Raw genomic sequence first — 18,805 nt, 5'->3', positions numbered from 1 at the left:
ACTTTTCTGGATGGGTAGACTGGCAGCGTGTAAGATGTTAGTTCTTCCTCTCATATTGTATATGTTCAGATCCATACCTATACCTATCCCAACCCATTTCCTTAAGACCTTGTCTACTACTCTGTGGAAATTCATATGGAATGGTAAAAAAGCTCGTTGCTCTCCTAGTAACCTGATCCCGAATAACCGTGTAGGTGGAGTAGGACTAATTGACGTTTATGATTATTTGTGGGCATCTAGACTGGACCAACTCCAACACTGGTTCAAAACTATAGATTCACCACCTTGGGTTGAGCTGGAAAGGCATATGGCCCCAATGCCAGATCTAGTGGCACTACTCGTGAGTGATGTCTGGAAACCCTGGGCTCTCCATTCCATGGCTCCCACCCTCATAGCCTCCCTACAGGCATGGAGGTTCTTCCTACATCATACCCATAAATCTCAAAATGCTGTGGAATACAAATTTCCGCTTAGCCTGCTCGAGCATAAAATCCCTACGCTGTCCCTAAAACAGTTCCCCAACCACGGTATCCATACCATCCAAGACCTATTGTCTAATGGTACAGCTCTTTCCAGCACACAGATTATGGCTCAATACGATCTCACCAACAAGTATCAGTTTACTTGTATCCAAGTGGCACATTTTCTAAAACGTAACCCTCCCCCTACCATAACAATGCCATCCAGTGCATGGACCTTCTTAACTCGCGAACGCCCCACCAGGAAAGGCATTTCACTTTTCTACTCCCTTCTACATGATAAACAATTCTTTGTGAAAACAAAATCGATTGATAAATGGGAGGCGGATTTAGGGAAAACATTTACAGATGATCAGTGGACAACTACATTTCGGGAAATTCAAAAAGCCTCCCGTTCTATTAATCATTGGGCAATGACCATTGGAATTATTAACAGGTGGCAATGCACACCGTGTAGACTGGCAACATTTTCTTCATCTGCCCAAAGTACATGTTGGAGAAATTGTGAACAGCTAGGACATCTACTACACATGTTTTGGGAGTGCCCCAACTTGGTTAGTTACTGGAACCAAGTGTTCCAACTAATATCATCGCTCACGGGTATTGTCACTCGCCCCAATCCATCCCTAGGGATTTTACATATGGGTATTGAACAATTTCCACATGATATGCGGATTGTTATTTCCAACATCCTTCTTTCTGCTAGATCCATGATATTACAACATTGGAAAACTGCCATGACGGTAAACATCTCTGACCTAATTAGAAGAGTGAACCAACACCACACTATAGAGCGTGCTCTTGCTATAAATACATTGAAGTGTGATCTATTTGATAAGCAATGGAAAATTTGGACCAACAATTATAAGAATTCTGTGAACTAGATCTTAATCCTGATAAGATATATTCTGTGTAGTAACCAGTATTTGCATTACTGTTTGTGTAACCACCTACTTTTCCATTTCTTTCTCGTTTTTTTTTTTTTCTTGTTTCTTTTTGTTTCTTTTTTTTTTTTTTCCCCTACCCTTTCTTTCCCTCTCCCCTCTTCCCTCCCTCTATTGCATCGACTGTTAATTACAACTGTAAAAGTCAACATGTCCTGTACCACTTGCCTTTGTATATCCTTTATAAAACAATAAAAATTTATTGAAAGAAAAAAATAGGGGATGGCAATCCCAGTATGACCAGGACTAATTAACACTCTGTGTGTTGCTGGAAACTGTGTACTCACCCTCGTGTGTCAGTATTTTGTGTAACCACTTTTAATTACAGACTTTAGTCTGTAATATGTCTCTACTAACTTTGTACATTTAGGCCCCTTTTACACATGCAGACTGTTCAGGTCCACCTGCCAGTTTTTTAGGCGGACCCGAACGGACTCTCCATGCAGGTCTATGGAGCGATGGATGTCAGCGGTGACATGTCCACTGACATCTGATCCGGTCCGATACGCTGAATCCAGATGGATGGAAACCCTATTTCCCATCCGTCTGGTGGATCAGAATGGACGAAAACGGACAGACGGTCCATTTTCATCTGATCCCCCATAGAGGAGAGCAGAGCTCTGACATGTCTGTATCTGCACAGTCAGTGGAGACTGACCTGTCATCTACTTGCTCAGCGGGGATCAATGGAGCAGTCCCTGCTGAGCAAACGTAGTCCGTCAAAACGGACATGTCTGTGTGAAAGGGGCCTTAGACTTTTTTATACTAGTAATGACAGTGATCAGCGACTTATAGCGGGGCTGTGACAGTATGGTGGGCAGTCTGACGTTAACTGACACTTTGTTGGAGCCAGCGATACTAATACAGTGATCAGTGCTGAAAATTTGCACTGTCAATGTACTAATGACACTGGCTGGAAAGGGGTTAACATGTAGGGTGATCAAAGGGTTAAATGTGTGCTTAACAGTGCTTGGTGTGTTTACAGTGAGGCGCTTTTACTAATGGATGTGCCGTTTTTTATTTCCTGCTTTGCAAGGAAGCAAACACTGACACATCCCCGCTAAGAAGACAGAGCTCTGTATTGTTTACATTGATAGAGCTCGGGCCCACCAATCAGCGGGTGCTGGCAGTCAATAAATGGCGGCATCCACTGATCGGCTTGTAAAATGACTAATCACAGCACAGCCGGCATGCATGCACGCCACCTACCTGAAGTGCTGGATCCTATACTAGATATGTGATCCAACCTAGGAGAGCAGATCAGCCGCCATACTCATGTGGGGCAGTCGGCAAGAGGTTAATCAGTTTCTGTGTCTAGTACTGCACTCCAGAATATGGAATTTACAGTTACATTACAATTCCTATTTCTTGTTTTACATGCAGACACATGAATGGTATAGCACAGCATCTTGTATGTGTATCTGAGAAATTATGACAATTAAACTGCCAACCACAAGAACTTGAAATGGCTGCTATGTGTGGCCTTAAGGCTGATCTACTTTTGGGAGAACATATTGAATTTAGTTTTGTGAAAACGGGAGCTCAGCTGCGTTGGCAACTGTTCTTGGTTGCGTTTTTAAGATAATGCTGTAGGCTCTGTTTCCAGATGGAAAGGATGGAGAAAGGTTTCTGGTTTGTCAGATATACTGTATGTAGTTGTGAGTTATATCGATAGATGAGAGGGTGGTATAAATGTGGGTTATATCAATAAATGAGAGGTTGGTAAAAAAACAAAAACAAAACCTACATTCAGAGAATACTGGAAGTTCTAGATCAATAACATTGAGTCTGTTTAAAACATGATGGACATTATTTTTTTTGCAAATCCAGTCTTTGTTTCTGTATAAATTAGCTTCAAAACAACTGGCACACAGTGTCCTGAACAATGTGATAGTGTATTAAGTATTTAATAAAGCCACACCACTCTAAATACATACTGCTGGGGAGAAGATGTGTCAGTGTTATCTGTGGCTTGACATCCATCTCCCTGCTCTGACATGTTGACAGTAATGTACCAAGATGGTACAGGGCATTAGGCACTAGAGCTGCTCACACACCCACATTCCAGGAAAGTGTTGAGAATTAATGGTGGTCTGAATTTGTAATCCTAATCATTACTTGGGGCCTGATTTACCGCTTAAATGGTAAGATCCTACATAGCTCAACCTACACTGAGAGATTACAAAACTGCATGATGGATTCTTAAGCCGCATACACTTAGTCCGCCGAAACACATTTCAGCGGACAGTCCGCTCGTGTGTGGGCTTCAGCGGACTTTTTCAGCGTGCAGTCTGGCGGACTAAGTATTTCGGAATTTCCGTAATACTCTCCGTCGGACTCGCATTTCGGCGGACAATCCGCCCGTGTGTGTGCCAGTCCGCCGTACTTTTGAAATGAGCGGACTTTTCCCGCCCGGAGAAAAGTCCGCTCATTTCCAGCGGGTATCCAGGTAGGCGGGGCCCGCGAAGGAGACGTCGCTGGCCCCGCCGCCTGGTATGGACTTAAAGGGGAACCCCAACGTCGAAAAAAATCGGCGTGGGGGTCCCCCCCAAGTCCACAACAGACCCTTGTCCGAGCACGCTACCCGGCCAGCCAGGAAAGGGGGGCGAGCGAGCGCCCCCCCCCCCTCCTGAGCCGTACCAGGCCGCGTGCCCTCAACATGGGGGGGTGCCTTGGGGAAGGGGGGCCGCGCGGCCCCCCCACCCCAAAGCACCTTGTCCCCATGTTGATGAGGACAAGGGCCTCTTCCCGACAACCCTGGCCGTTGGTTGTCGGGGTCTGCGGGCGGGGGGCTTATCGGAATCCGGGAGCCCCCTTTAATAAGGGGGCCCCCGGATACCGGCCCCCCACCCTATGTGAATGAGTATGGGGTACAATGTACCCCTACCCATTCACCTGTAAAATAAAAGTACCAAAAAAAACACAACACACGAGATAAAATACTTTATTGCACAGCTCCGGGGGTCTTCTCGCCGGACTCCTCCGCTATCTTCTTGTAGCTCTTTTGCTAGCGGAGGAGTCCGGCTTTCTTCCTCGCCGCCGGCCTCTTCTCCCGACTTCGGGGGTCTTGTCCCCCTCTTGTCGGGAAGAGGCCCTTGTCCTCATCAACATGGGGACAAGGTGCTTTGGGGTGGGGGGGCCGCGCGGCCTGGTACGGCTCAGGAGGGGGGCGCTCGCTCGCCCCCCTTTCCTGGCCGGCCAGGTAGCGTGCTCGGACAAGGGTCTGTTGTGGACTTGGGGGGACCCCCACGCCGATTTTTTTCGGCGTTGGGGTTCCCCTTTAAGTCCATACCAGGCGGCGGGGCCAGCGACGTCTCCTTTGCGGGCCCCGCCTACCTGGAGACGCGCTCGAAATGAGCGGACTTTCCTCCGCGTGTGTGGGCGAGTCCGTTCATTTCAAAAGTAGGGCGGATAGTATGGCGGACTTAGTACACCGTATTAGTCCGCTCAAAAAGTGGTGTGTGTGGTCAAGTCCGTTCATTCGAAAGTATGACGGACTGTCCGTCGGATTGTCTGACGGACTAAGTTGGCCAGACAGTCCGCCCCGTGTGTACGCGGCTTTAGATGGACCTGATTCCAGTACTAAGATGGTTTGGGGATATTCCTTTACTGGGACCTAAAAACGATATGCTCAAGCTTAACCACTTGCTTACTGGGCACTTAAACCCCCCCTCAGTCCCAGACCAATTTTCAGCTTCCAGCGCTGATGCACTTTGAATGACAATTGCGCGGGCATACAACACCGTACCCAAATTAAATTTTTATCATTTTTTTCCCACAAATAGAGCTTTCTTTTGGTGGTATTTAATCACAGCTCAGAGTTTTATTTTTTGCTAAACAAACAAAAAAAAGATGCAAAAAAATAAAATAAAATAAATCATGTTTAATAGTCCGTTATAAAATTTTGCAAACAGGTCATTTTTCTCCTTCATTGAAGTGCACTGATGAGGCGGCAATAATAGGCTGCACTGGTGGGCACTGATGGGCTGCATTGGTGGGCACTGATAGGCTGCACCGGTGGGCACTGATAGGCTGCACTGGTGGGCACTGATAGGCATAGTTAAGGTGGCACTAATAGGCACAGATAAGGCGGCACCGATGGGCACAGATAAGGCGGCACTGATAAGCAAAGATGGGCACAGATAAGGTGGCACGGATGGGTGGCACAGATGGGTGGCACGGATGGGTGGCACGGATGGGCACTGATGGGTACCACTGATAGATGGGACTGATGGGCACTGATAGGTGGCTCTGATAGGTGGCACTGATGGGCACTGGTAGATGACACTGATGGGCACGGATATGTGGCACTGGGGTGCAGCACCTTTGTTGAAGCAGATTGTGGGCACTGCTGGGTGGCACTGTGGGCACTGCTGGGTGGCACTGTGGGCACTGCTGGGTGGCACTATGGGCACTGCTAGGTGGCACTGACGAGGGGGCAGGTGGGCACTGGCAGGGGGCAGGTGGGCACTGGCAGAGCTGGCCGTGATCGGGACTGATGTTCCGATCACGGCCGCCGGTGATCGGCTTTTTTTTTTCTCCTCGCGCTGTCAGCGGGAGGAGGAATAATAGCCGATTACCGGCTCCGTTATATCACATGATCAGCTGTCATTGGCTGACAGCTGATCATGTGATAAGGGGTCGGGATCGACCCCTTGCACGGATCGGTGATCAGGCGAGTCTCATAGACTCGCCGATCACAGAGCGCGCCGCGCAGGCCGCTCGTGCACGGGACTACGTCTATTGACGTCGTCCCGGCAAAGGAGATCCGCGCTGTAGCCGTCATTCGGCTATAGCGCGGGTTTCAAGTGGTTAAGTGTCATATTTGGAGACACTACTTTGCCATTTTTAGTAAATGGGGTATAGGTTCCCTTTCATGCAAGCATTATATAGTGCATAGAGCCTTAATATACAGGCCATGTGGTTAAAAGCATTACTTATTGTTTTCTTTGAAACAATTGTACCTGCTAATTTCAGGTCTTTCTGAAGCTCTCCACAAGAGGCCCTTGACTCTTGGACAACTCCTCTGATAATTACCTTTACTCCTCTGTCAGAAATCTTGGGAGGAGCACCTGACTTTGACCAGTTTATGGTGAAATGATGTTCTTTCGACTACCGGATTATGACCCAAAAAGTGCTCACTGGAACATTTAGATTTTTATAAATCCTTCTGTAACCAATGGCATTAGTATGTTTTGCGACAATACAGTTGCAACGGTCTTGAGAGAGCTCTTTGCTTTTACCCATCATGAGATATTTCATGTGTGACACATTTTTATAGGCCGCCATTAGGTGAGGCTGAACCAGCTAATATGAATTTGCACTGACAAAGGCCAGGAGTGCTTTCCATACCTTTTTTGCACTTCCCTTTCTTCATGTGTTCAGATCTTTTTTGCCTGTGTCATTCCATTTTATTGCACAGAACTTCATTTATGAACATATTTGTTTTGGTTTCTTTGTATGTATGGATTGCATGGGTTGTTACTGGCACGTGGTGACAATGTCATGGCAATAGCACCTTTAGAAATCTATTTACCTAGAAAAAAGGATTATGTGTTAAATACTTATTTTACCCGCTGTATATATTTATGTACATATTGTACATTAAGGGGTTTACCACCTACACAATATTTAAAGTGTTTACTATATGGATGTGCATTAGTTCAACAGTCTGTAGATTTATATTTCTTTGGAATAACATGTTAATTTATGAGCATACTGTTGGGCACTCAGTTGGTTAAGCTTGTTAACTTGGTTACTTGCATTCGGAAGACATGAAATAAACATTAAATGCACTGATAATGTGCACATTATTGCAAAAATTCTATGGTGTATATGGCCTTGATGCTTCCTTAAATATTCATTAAAGATTGTGATTTGACATAAAGTGCTACTAAACCCACAACCGTAAAATTAGTGTGTACTGTATTTATTGGCGTATACCACGCACCCCAAGTTTAGGAAAAAACTTTTAGGAGGGAAGCTTAAGGAAAAAAAACTTACATTTAAATGCCCATCAATGCAGCCTTATCAGTGTCCATCTAAAGCCTTGTTAGTGTCATATGCAGCTTTGTCATGCAGCCTTGTCCACCATTGCAGCCTTGTCCACCATTGCAGCCTTGTCCACCATTGCAGCCTTGTCCATCATTGCACCCTTGTCAGTGTCATATGCAGCTTTGTCATGCAGCCTTGTCCACCATTGCAGCCTTGTCCACCATTGCAGCCTTGTCCATCATTGCAGCCTTGCCCCCCTGTGTCATATTCAGCCTTGTCAGTTTTATTTTTATCTTTTATTCTTAAAAATGGCGCCCCCGAGATGTGCTGCTTGGTAGTTCTTGGCCACCTTCGGCCCTTCCTGTTGGCTTACAGCCGCCTTCAGCCCTTCTCGTTGGCTTTTGGCCATTCTTGGCAGTTTTCGGCCGCCGAAAGCCGCCGAGATGGACCGAAGGCGGTTAAAAGCCACCCAGAGGCTCCAAAATGGTGGAAGATCAGCGTATAACACGCACCCGTGATTTTCCCCTGATTTTAAGGGGAAAAAGGATGCGTGTTATACGCCAATAAATATGGTATATGCAGTAATGCATGCTTGTTATACTCGCCTAAGAGGTTGATCTTCCACATGTGCAAAAAGGTTGTGTGATTCTGTCTGATTCTCCCCTTCTTTAACTCACTCCAACCCATCTCTCGATAGAACAGAGCATTAGGAGTCAGGTTGCTCAGTTTGGTGTGTATTGCTAAAGATTTTTTTTTTTTTTTCTTTTTTTTTCTTGGGGAAAAAAAATTCAGTAAGCATATGTTTATTTTGTTTAGTGTTTACAAACTAGGGTACATTTTCTGGAATTTACGCAGCTTATAGTTTGACTGAAAATAGTTTATTGAGAGGCTAAAATGGCAAGGTGGGGAGTGTGGCCAAGATGGTGCACTGAGTGGACGTCGGTGAGAGAGCTCTGATATGATCCTTGTCTGCACCTCTATTCCTGGCACAAACAGCCAGGGTATTGTGGCCGTGAACACACACATGTGCCACAGCTCATCCCAGGCATAGAAAGGAAGGGGTAAGAAGCAGTACAACCCCCCCCCCCCTTGCCAGAGGAACTCTGCCCAGCCTGCAGTGACCGCATGGGGACTGGCATCCCAGACCAATCCATCGGAGTAGCCCTCTCCATCTCAGCCAGGACTTGCAGCCATAGCAAACTGTCGGGCCTCCATAACCTCCCTGATCACTAAAGTGAATTCTGTGCAGTTGGATGTGGGGCTCATTAGGCAGTACATGGACAAAATAAATCAAATCAAAAAGGATTCCAGGACCGGAGATGACATCAATTTCCCTGCCTGTGTTTACATTACACAGGCAGAGGGCAATCTACCTTTTGCCAGAACCGATCACCAGATCCAGGCCATAAATCATTGTCCTGGGCCTGGAGACTCATCGATTCTGAAGTGAATCTGATCGCCGCGGGTAAGCAAGTCATGTAGGAACTTGTTTTTTTTTTTTTTATTATTAAAAATAAAAAATTGCAGTCTGCTCACATAATTTGTAATAAAAACATCTATGCCATTCTGAAGCTTTCCCCAACCACATTGCATGATATTTTATATATACTACAATACTGTACTTGCCAAATATACTGCAGAAATCTCCTTTCACTAAGTCTGGCTGCAGCCATTTTAACTGTGGGCAGTTGAAGCTGCTGCCTGTTCACTTCCTGGATTTACACAGACACACACCTCCAGCTCTGCAGCTCTGCAACTTTTATTGGCTCTCTTATGACTCAATCCCTCTCCCTTCCTGCAAACTTTCACAAGAGTGAGAAAAAGAGATGTGCATGCTGGGGTAAGCCTAGGCAAATGACCAGACAACAAACCGGAAGTGAGCTGTGTAAGGTATTTGCTGGCAGAAAAAATTAAATAAAAATGTTTTACCAGCCAAAGTTAAAACAACAAGGGCATAAGATTTAATAAATGGAAAGTTGAACAAAATGACTAAAGGTTTGCTTTAAAAGGTTTATAAGTTTTACAAAAAACACAAAACGAAAAATACATTCACCATAAAATAAAATGGATAGCAGCATCATAATCCCGAGCAATTATGACATACAAGTCTTGTGAAACATATTGGTAATAAATCAGAAAGCAGTCTCTGCAGAAACAAACATATCTATTTCCCCACGCAGATTATCCCTACACTATGCAGCGTGCTGCGCCTTGCAAGATTGTAACATAAGATATAGCAAAAAACACCAGAATATATAATACATGTCTTAGCACTAACTCAGTATTAAATAATGCCACTGTCCCTACACCTACTAACTTTGTCCCCGCCTACAATTCCGCCCATACCTACCATCCTGTTTATCATCAAAGATGTTTAAACCAGACTTATCTATGGATGCGAGAATAAAAGCATAAAGCAGACATATTTTGAGATACTGTTACAGGAACTAAACCTGATGTTTGCAACCATGGGTCCCACAACTTTTCAAATCTGTGAGGGGTACCTTTCTTTTGATAAAGATGGCATTGTTTGAGGAGCATGCAACTTGACTTGTGGCTTCTCCATTGTAGGGGGGAGAGGGGATAGCCATTTAGATGCAATGCATGTATCTGCCAGAAATGGCAATCTGAAAAGAGGGATTCTAAGCCCTTATACACATTCCGATGAATAATGTCCGATAGGACCGTGTTGTCGGATAATCCAACAGTGTGTGGGCTCCATCGGACTGTTTCCGTCGGAGTATCCGATGGACTAAGTTTTCCAGCTGGGCTATAAAAATTTCCGATAACATGATCCGATCGGACTTTGTCCGATCCTGTGTAGAGAATTCCGATCGGACAAAGTGCCACGCATGCTCAGATCAAATTCCTAGACCAAAGCTATTGGCTACTAGCCTGAGCGTAGTCCCGTCCTAACGAAATAACGTCATCACGTTAAGTACGATCTGATTTTCTGACAACTTTGTCCGACTGTGTGTATGCAACAGTTTTGGACAAAATTCGTTGGACAAAATCCGACGGATTTGGTTGTGGAATGTCTGACCGTGTGTACAAGGGCTAACAGTAGTTGAAAAAAAAACGTCCTCATCTAAAAGCCACAGTACACGTCAAAGGGTCATTAATCAAATTAACTTGCAATGCCCTATTGATAGTATTGATTTGGTGCCAATAGCGAGCCAGCTAGGGGCAGATGTAGGAACCTTTTACATGTAAGTCTATGTGTGTTTGTGCCAAGATATACAGTGTATTGAAAAAGTATTCATACCTCCTTGAAATTTTACAAATTTTGTCACGTTACAACCAAAAACTTAAATGTAGTTTATTCGGATTTTATGTGAAGTACTGACTTTGATGGAGTGTGCCTTTATGAACAAGGCATAAGGTCCAATACTGACTCAGACAGTCTGGGTTTAGACACTTGTGCCAGAGTTTGTCTGCCTGTGACTCGTACACAACATACAGTGCCTTAAAAAATAGTCACACCCCTGGAAAATTTTCCACGTTTCGTCATGTTAAAACCAAAAATGTAAATGTATTTTATTTGGGATTTTATGTGATAGACCAACACAAAGTGCCACATAATTGTGAAGTGGAAGGAAACAAATATGTAAAAAGTGTGGTGTATTCAGCCCCCCTGAGTTATTACTTTGTAGAACCACCTTTCGCTGCAACTACAGCTGCAAGTCTTTTTTGGGTATGTCTCTACCAGCTTGGCACATGTAGAGAGTGACATGCTTGCCATTTTTCTTTGCAAAATAGCTTAAGCTTTGTCAGATTGGATTGAGAGAATCTGTGAACAGCACATTTTAAGGTTTTGCTGCAGATTCTCAATTGGATTCAGATCTGGACTTTGACTGGACCATTTTAACACATGAATATGCTTTGATCTAAACCATTCCATTGTAGCTCTTTCTGTATGTTTAGGGTTTTTGTCCTGCTGGAAGGTAAACCTCCACCACAGTCTCAAGTATGTTGCAGACTCTAAGCCCTTGTACACACGGTTGGAGATTCCGATGGAATGTGTCCTATCGGACCATTTTGTCGGATAATCCGACTGTGTGTGGTCTCCATCGGACTGTTTCCATTGGAGTATCTGACGGACCAAGTTTTCCAACTTGTCCGTAAAATTTTCCGACAAAATGCTCCGATCGGACTTACTCCGATCATGTGTAGCCTACTCCGACGGACAAAGTGCCACACATGCTCAGATCAAATTCCTAGACCAAAGCTATTGACTACTAGCCTGAACGTAATCCCTTTGAAACAAAATAACGTCATCACGTTATGTACAATCGGATTTCCCGACAACTTTATCCGACCGTGTGTATGCAACAGTTTCGGACAAAATCCGTCGGACAAAATCCAACGGATTTGGTTGTCAGAATGTCCGACCGTGTGTACAAGGGCTAATAGGTATTCTTCTAAGATTGTCCTGTATTTGGCTCCATTCATCTTTCCATCAACTCTGACCAGTTTCCCTGTCCCTGTGGAAGAAAAGCATCCCTGCAACACATGCTGTTGCCACCACAATGTTTCACCTTGGGGATAGTGTGTTCAGGATGATGTGCCATGTTAGTTTTCCACCACACACAGCATTTTGCTTTTAGGCCAAATGGTTAGATTTTGGTCTCGTCTCATCAGAGCACCTTCTTCCACGTGTTTGCTGTGCCCTCCAGATGGCTTCTCGCAAACTGTACATAAGACTCCTTGTGGCTTTCTTTCAACAATGGCTTTCTTCTTGCCACTCTTCTTTAAAGACCAGATTTGTGGAGTGTGCAATTAATAGTTGTCCGGTGGACAGGTTCTCCCACCTGAGTTGTGGATCTCTGCAGCTCCTCCAGAGTTACCATGGGCCTTCTGGCTGCTTCTCTGATTAATGCTTTCCTTGCTCAGCCTGTCAGTTTAGGTGGATGGCCATGTCTTTGTATGTTTGCAGTTGTGCCATACTCTTTTCATTTTCAGATGATGGATTGAACAGTGCTCCGTGAGATGTTCAAAGCTTGGGATATATATATATATATATATATATATATATATATATATATATATTTTTATAACCTAACCTGGCTTTAAACTTCTCCACAACTTTATACCTGACCTGTCTGGTGTGTTCCTTGGCCTTCATGATGCTGTTTGTTTACTAAGGTTCTCGAACAAACCACTGAGGGCTTCACAGAACAGCTGTGTTTATATTGAGATTAAATTGCACAAACAGGTGGACTCTATTTACTAATTAGATGACTTCTGAAGGAAATTGATTCTACTAGATTTTGGTTAGGGATATCAGATTAAAAAGAGCTAAATACAAATGCACGCCTCACTTTTCAGATAATTATTTATAAACAATTTTGAAAAACATTTATAATTGTCCTTCCACTTTATGATTATGTGCCACTTTGTGTTGGTCTATCACATGAAATCCCAATAAAATACATTTATGTTTTTGGTTGTAACATGACAAAATGTGGAATATTTCAAGGGATATGAATACCTTTTCAAGGCACTGTATGTGTACTTACATTTTTGAACTTTTGTATTTCATACAATTAGTAAGAACTGTGTAATAATTCAGCTAAATCATTGGTATCGCTATTTCTGGGACATTTCTGTTTTTTTTTTTTTAATCCTGTATGATTAAATGTTATGAATAATCAAATGGTTTATTTGATTGCAGGACCGGTCAGAGCAAGGCACTGTGCTAAACGTTATCCAGGAGAACATCTCTGATCAAAATGGCTTTCATTTAAAAAAGAAAGGTATTGTGGTTTAATGTTCTGTTCTTTATAGGGGAAAGGGCTTTGTGTATAGAGCAAAGTAGAACCACAACCGGAATTTTTTTTTTCTGTGGAAAAAGTTAAGACAGTCACTATCAGGATTTCCCTCCCTTATTGTCCTAGTTGCAGTGGTCACTGGGCAAGAAGAGAGGAAAATCCTCTCTAAGGAGGACATGGACAGCATTCTTTTTTTTTTTTTCCTAACTTCTAAAGATGGAAGACAGTAGTGCACTGGCTCAAAAGTTTGTATTTTTTTGCCAAGCAGTGTGGTTCTTCCAGGCTGGTGAGACAGCAGTTTAAATAAATAAAAGTGTAAGGGAAAAAAAATAAAAAATCACAGTTTAAAAGAATAACATTATTGCAGCTGTTTGCAAATTCTCTAGCAGTCAAAGGTCCAAATCCAGCAAATGAAAATATATAAAATTCTCACCTGCATAGTTCATGTTTACTGAGCAAAAAAGTCCTCTGCATGCTTATATCATTGTTTAGCTTTAAACCACTAACCAGGTCGAGGTATTGAAATATTTAGAAAATGTTCACAGAATCTCTTTTAATTCATATGTTTTTATATGTAGTGAAGCAAGATAAAATATTACAGTACTAGTCCAGTTGTGCCGTGTTTTGAAAAACGGAAGAAGTAGTTCATTTTGTCAGGCTTACATGTAACAAGTATCACGTTAGGAATCCATTTGAATATCCAAACCGGTAATACATCATAAATTTAGTGCCCATGAACAAAGCACTTTGGGTTTGGAGATTTAAACAGATAATGAATGTGGTGCATGTGAGTCTGATGAAGAGCACGATGCTCACAATGTAGCTCTAGGTAACAGTGTTTTGCTACAAAATGTATTAAAATAAACAAATGTAAACATAAAAAAATAAACAAAAGTACTTGGTTGCTCAATAGACATCTCTAAAAAATGTATTCACAATAGCTTGTTCTTAGCTTTACCAACCCATGACACCAATTAAAATTCACTCTCTCTTGAAGTCAGACCAGCCTAAGATGCATAGGCAGAGATTAAAGTGATTCTAAAGGTTGAAGTTTTTTTTTACCTTCATGCATTCTATGCATCCAGCAACGTCCATAATAGCCTGGCTTGTCCTGGGACACTCCCACCTCACTGGCTGAGACAGCAGTCAGCCAATGAGGAGAGTGGGGGGGAGCCATGGCTCTGAGTGTCTTATGATGTATAGAGCAACAGCTCGGGAGCAAGCATGTAGCAGTGCCCCCAGGGCAAGCAGCTTTCTCCGGGGGCACTGCTTGAGGGGGGAGGAGCCAGGAGTGCTAGTGGGGGACCCAAAAAGAGGAGGATCGGTGCTGCTCTGTGCAAAACCACTGCCCAGAGCAGGCAAGTATAACATGTTTGTTATTTTATTTTATTTTTTTAAATAAAGCTTTAATGGCACTTTCATTTCTGTGAAACCAAAACTTAAAAGTAATCAATAGATCCAAAAATATAGGCAGCTGAAGTTAAATATAAAGTGTCCCTTTTGCTGAAAAAGTAAAGCTTTATCCAATGCTCTTTCACATTTAAACCTTTCCTGTTGGGCCCTCAATGTGATGGTTGGCCTCACTGTCCGGTAATGAAGCTCAAACAGTGAAGAGGACTGAGATTGAATGAGCAAAGCAGAAATTGCCATATATTTTTGCTGCATATAACTTTGAATCTACCAATCTTCAAGTGTGTTTTTTACTAGAAATGACCTCTGCTAATGCATTTTTTCATCTTATGCTCTGTTTTAGTTGTATAGATTTGTGACGGGTATTCTTGAAGAACAGAAGTTGATTGTTGAATAAGGTTTTACATTGGATTTTAGGACTAAAAAGGAAGGATAATGGTTAGCAGTTGGAAAGTAAATTAAGTTTAAAGGGAGTACAAGGGTAGACAAAAAGATGAGGAAAGGAGATAAGGGGAAAAAAGTAAGCTAAGGTGATTTTCCTTCTAGGTAAAACTTTGGGATTAGGGCAGCTCCTCCCTAGATTTACTACACAAAATTAGTTCTTGGCTGAATGCAAATAGTTTGTCAGCAAATGTTTTAAACAGTCTTTTGACTTTAAATTCAGAAAAGTATCCCAGATCTTTATGTAGCTACTATTTTTTTTTAATTATTCTTTATGAATTTCAAGTCATACAGGAACAAATCAATCCAGTAGACTTGTGGCGGGGGGAGGGGTATATATAAATAATATACAAGTAAATGTGAGAGATGGCATCAATAAGGGAGCTAGGGAGGAGGTGAAATCCTTATGGGTAGATCTCCAAATGGATGAAGCTAAGGGGAAAATAATACTGGGAGTATGCTATAGGCCCCCTAACCTGAGGGAGGAGGGGGAGATAGACCTTTCTTTTATCATTTGGATTAGTAGCAAGGAGGGGAAGTGTTATAATGGGGGATTTTAATTATCCAGACATAGACTGGGCAGAGGGAACCCCACATTCATCTAAGGCTCACCAGTTTCTAGATGTCTTGCAAGACAATTTCATGGGTCAACTAGAAACAAGGCATTACTAGATCTACTGATTAACAACAATACAGACCTGATCACAGATGTGGAAATACGGGGCAATTTAGGAAACAGCGATTACAGGTCAATTGGCTTCAGTATAAATCACACAAATAGGAAACACAAGGGGAACACAGACACTGAATTTCAAAAGAGCCAACTTCCCTAAACTATGAACCTTGCTAGAAGATATAAATTGGGATAAAATCTTAGAAACAAAGAACATGGAGAAGAGATGAATTTGCTTTAACCACTTAAGGGCTGAGCCTCTCTTTGAGATTTGTTGTTTGCAAGTTAAAAACAGTTTTTTGTTTTGTTTTTTTGCTAGAAAATTGCGTAGAACTCCCAAACATATATATATATATATACATATATAAAATGATGGTCATTGCAATACTTTCGGTCACACTGTATTTGTGCAGCGGTCTTACAAGCACACTTTTTTTGGAAAAAAATACACTTTTTTTAAATGAATAAAATAAGACAACCAGTAAAGTTAGAAAGTTAGCATTTTTTTTTTTTTTTTTTTTTTTACGCCAAGTAAATTGATACCCAACATGCCACGCTTCAAAATTGTACCCGCTCGTGGAATGGTGACAAACTTTTACCCTTAAAAATTTCCATAGGCGATGTTTAAAAAATGATACATGTTTTGAGTTACAGAGAAGGTCTAGGGCTAGAATTATTGCTCTCGCTCTACCAATCATAACAATACCTCATGTGTGGTTTGAACACCGTTTTCATATACGGGCACTACTCAGGTACACGTTCGCTTCTGCACGGAGGCTTTGCGTGACGGGGCGCGTAAATTTTTTTATTTCTTATTTATTTTACCTTTTTTTTTTTTTACACTGTTCTTTTAAAAAAAATGTGTCACTTTTATTCCTATTACAAGGAATATAAACATCCCTTGTAATAGTAAAAAAAAAGCATGACAGGACCTCTTAAAGTGGTTGTAAACCCTTACAAACCACTTTGACCTACAGGTAAGCCTAGATTAAGGCTTACCTGTAGGTCCAAGCAATATCTCCTAAACCATATAGGTATATTTGCCCGAAAACGGGCACCGCTTTCTACGGCGCATGCGCCGTAGACAGTGGCGCGCAGGCGCACTGAGCGCGGCATTTCCAAGAATGGAACTGCTGCGCGTGTTGACTCCCGTGCACATGCGCGGGAGTGACGTCATCGTGGCTTCGCCGAATGACAGCAGCGGAGCTGCGAGACGCCACCAGCAAGATGGATGCGGCGGACTACAGGGGACAGCGGCGACTTCGCTGGCTCCTGTGTCAGGTAAGTGACACATAATGGGCTACTATGCGATGCATAGTAGTCCATTATGCTTTGCCTTTGCAGGGAATGAAAGAGGAAGTAAACCAATAAGGGTTTACTTCCTCTTTAAATATGAGATACGGGGTCAAAAAGCCTTCAGATTTAACATTTACACTAAAATGCAATAAAAAAAGAAGAAAACAAAAGCCCTTTAAGAGCTATGGGCAGAAGTGACATTTTGACTCTGCTTCTGCCCTGCGATAATATGGAGGTGGTTGGGAACCATCTTTCCCTCACTCGCCTCCATACCGAGCAAGGGAGAAGATCCGATCGCCTTCACCCCTGCCGATGGCTCCGGTAAGCAGCAGAGGCCACCGGAGCGCAGTGGGAGGGGGGGTTTCCCTCGCCCGCTGCCGATTAAAAATTACAGTCTACTGACTGGAATGGTACCAGCTGATTGGTGAAAAGCCAATGTAGCACCAATAGACCAGTTATCCTAACATGAATAGTATGCAAGCTCTTGGAGGGGATGGTAAGGGACTATATACTAAGATTTTAGTAATGAAACCGGTATCATTAGCAGTAATCAGCATGGATGTGTGAAGAATAATTATTGCCAAACTATTGACCTTCTATGAGGAGGTGAGCTGTCATCTAGATAACGAAAAGGCCCATAAATGTGGTGTATCTGGATTTTGCAAAAGCATTTGAAACAGTTCCTCATAAACCTTTATTGTACAAAGTAAGGTCCATTGGCATGGACTATAGAGTGAGTATATGAATTGAAAACTGGCTATAAGTGCTAGTACAGAGGGTGGGGATAAATGAGGAATACTCTGAATGGTTAGGGGTGGGAAGTGGGGTCCCCAAGGGTTCTGTGCTGGGACCAATACTGTTTAATTTGTTAATAAACGACCTGAAGAGTGGGGTAAACAGTTCCATCTCTGTATTTGGGGATGACACTAAGCTAAGCAGGGCAATAACTTCTCCGCATGATGTAGAAACCTTGCAAGAAGATCTGAACAAATTCATGTTGTGGGCAACTACATGGCAAATTAGGTTTAATGTAGAAAAATGTAAAATAATGGATTTGGGTGTCAAAAATATGAATGCAATCTACTCACTAGGGGTTGAACCTCTGGGGGAATCTAGGATGGAAAAGGACCTGGGGGTCCTAGTAGATGATAGGCTCAGCAATAGCATTCAATGCCAAGCTGCTGCTAACAAAGCAAACAGAATATTGGCATGCATTAAAAAGGGAATTAACTCCAGGGATAAAGTGATAATTCCCCCACTCAACGAGACTTTGGTCTAGCCTCACCTGGAGTATGCTGTCCAGTTCTGGGCACCAGTCCACAGGAAGGATGTACTGGAAATGGAGTGAGTACAAAGAAGGGCAACAAAGCTAATAAATGGTCTGGAGATATTAGTTATGAAGAAAGGTTGTAAGCACTGAATTTATTCTCTGGAGAAGAGACACTTGAGAGGGGATATGATTTCAATTTACAAATACCATACTGGGGACCCCACAGTAGGGATAGAAGTTTAATAAGACACATTGGCACTCACTAAAATTTGGAAAAAAGAGGTTTAACATAGAGGGTTATTAACTGTAAGAGCAGCAAGGATGTGGAGTTCCCTTCCACAGGTGGTGGTTTCAGTGGGGGGGGGGGGGGGGGCATTGATAGTTTAAAAAAATTATTAGATAAGTACCTGAACGACCGCAGCATACAGGGCTATACAATGTAATACTGACCTATAATCGCACGCATAGGTTAGACTTGATGGACTTCAACTTCACCAACTATGTAACTTACGGATCCAGTCAGTAAC

General features: G+C 42.8%; 1 protein-coding gene across 2 annotated transcripts in view; it reads left to right on the top strand.

Moving 5' to 3' along the window:
• PARD3B (par-3 family cell polarity regulator beta) overlaps positions 1-18,805 on the top strand; it is a 2,156,380-nt gene that overhangs the window by 778,095 nt on the left and 1,359,480 nt on the right. For both annotated transcript variants that reach the window (XM_077448525.1, XM_077448526.1), the window contains exon 13: positions 13,092-13,173. In XM_077448525.1, the coding sequence (XP_077304651.1) occupies positions 13,092-13,173 (82 nt within the window). The remainder of the gene's footprint in view (positions 1-13,091; positions 13,174-18,805) is intronic.

This window comes from Lithobates pipiens, unplaced genomic scaffold (assembly GCF_037356315.1).
Source record: "Lithobates pipiens isolate NorthernLeopardFrog02 unplaced genomic scaffold, aLitPip1_a1.2 Scaffold_22, whole genome shotgun sequence".
Taxonomy (NCBI): Eukaryota; Metazoa; Chordata; class Amphibia; order Anura; family Ranidae; genus Lithobates; species Lithobates pipiens.
Note: the sequence above shows the minus strand (reverse complement) of the source record. Positions and strands in the feature narration are given on the sequence as shown.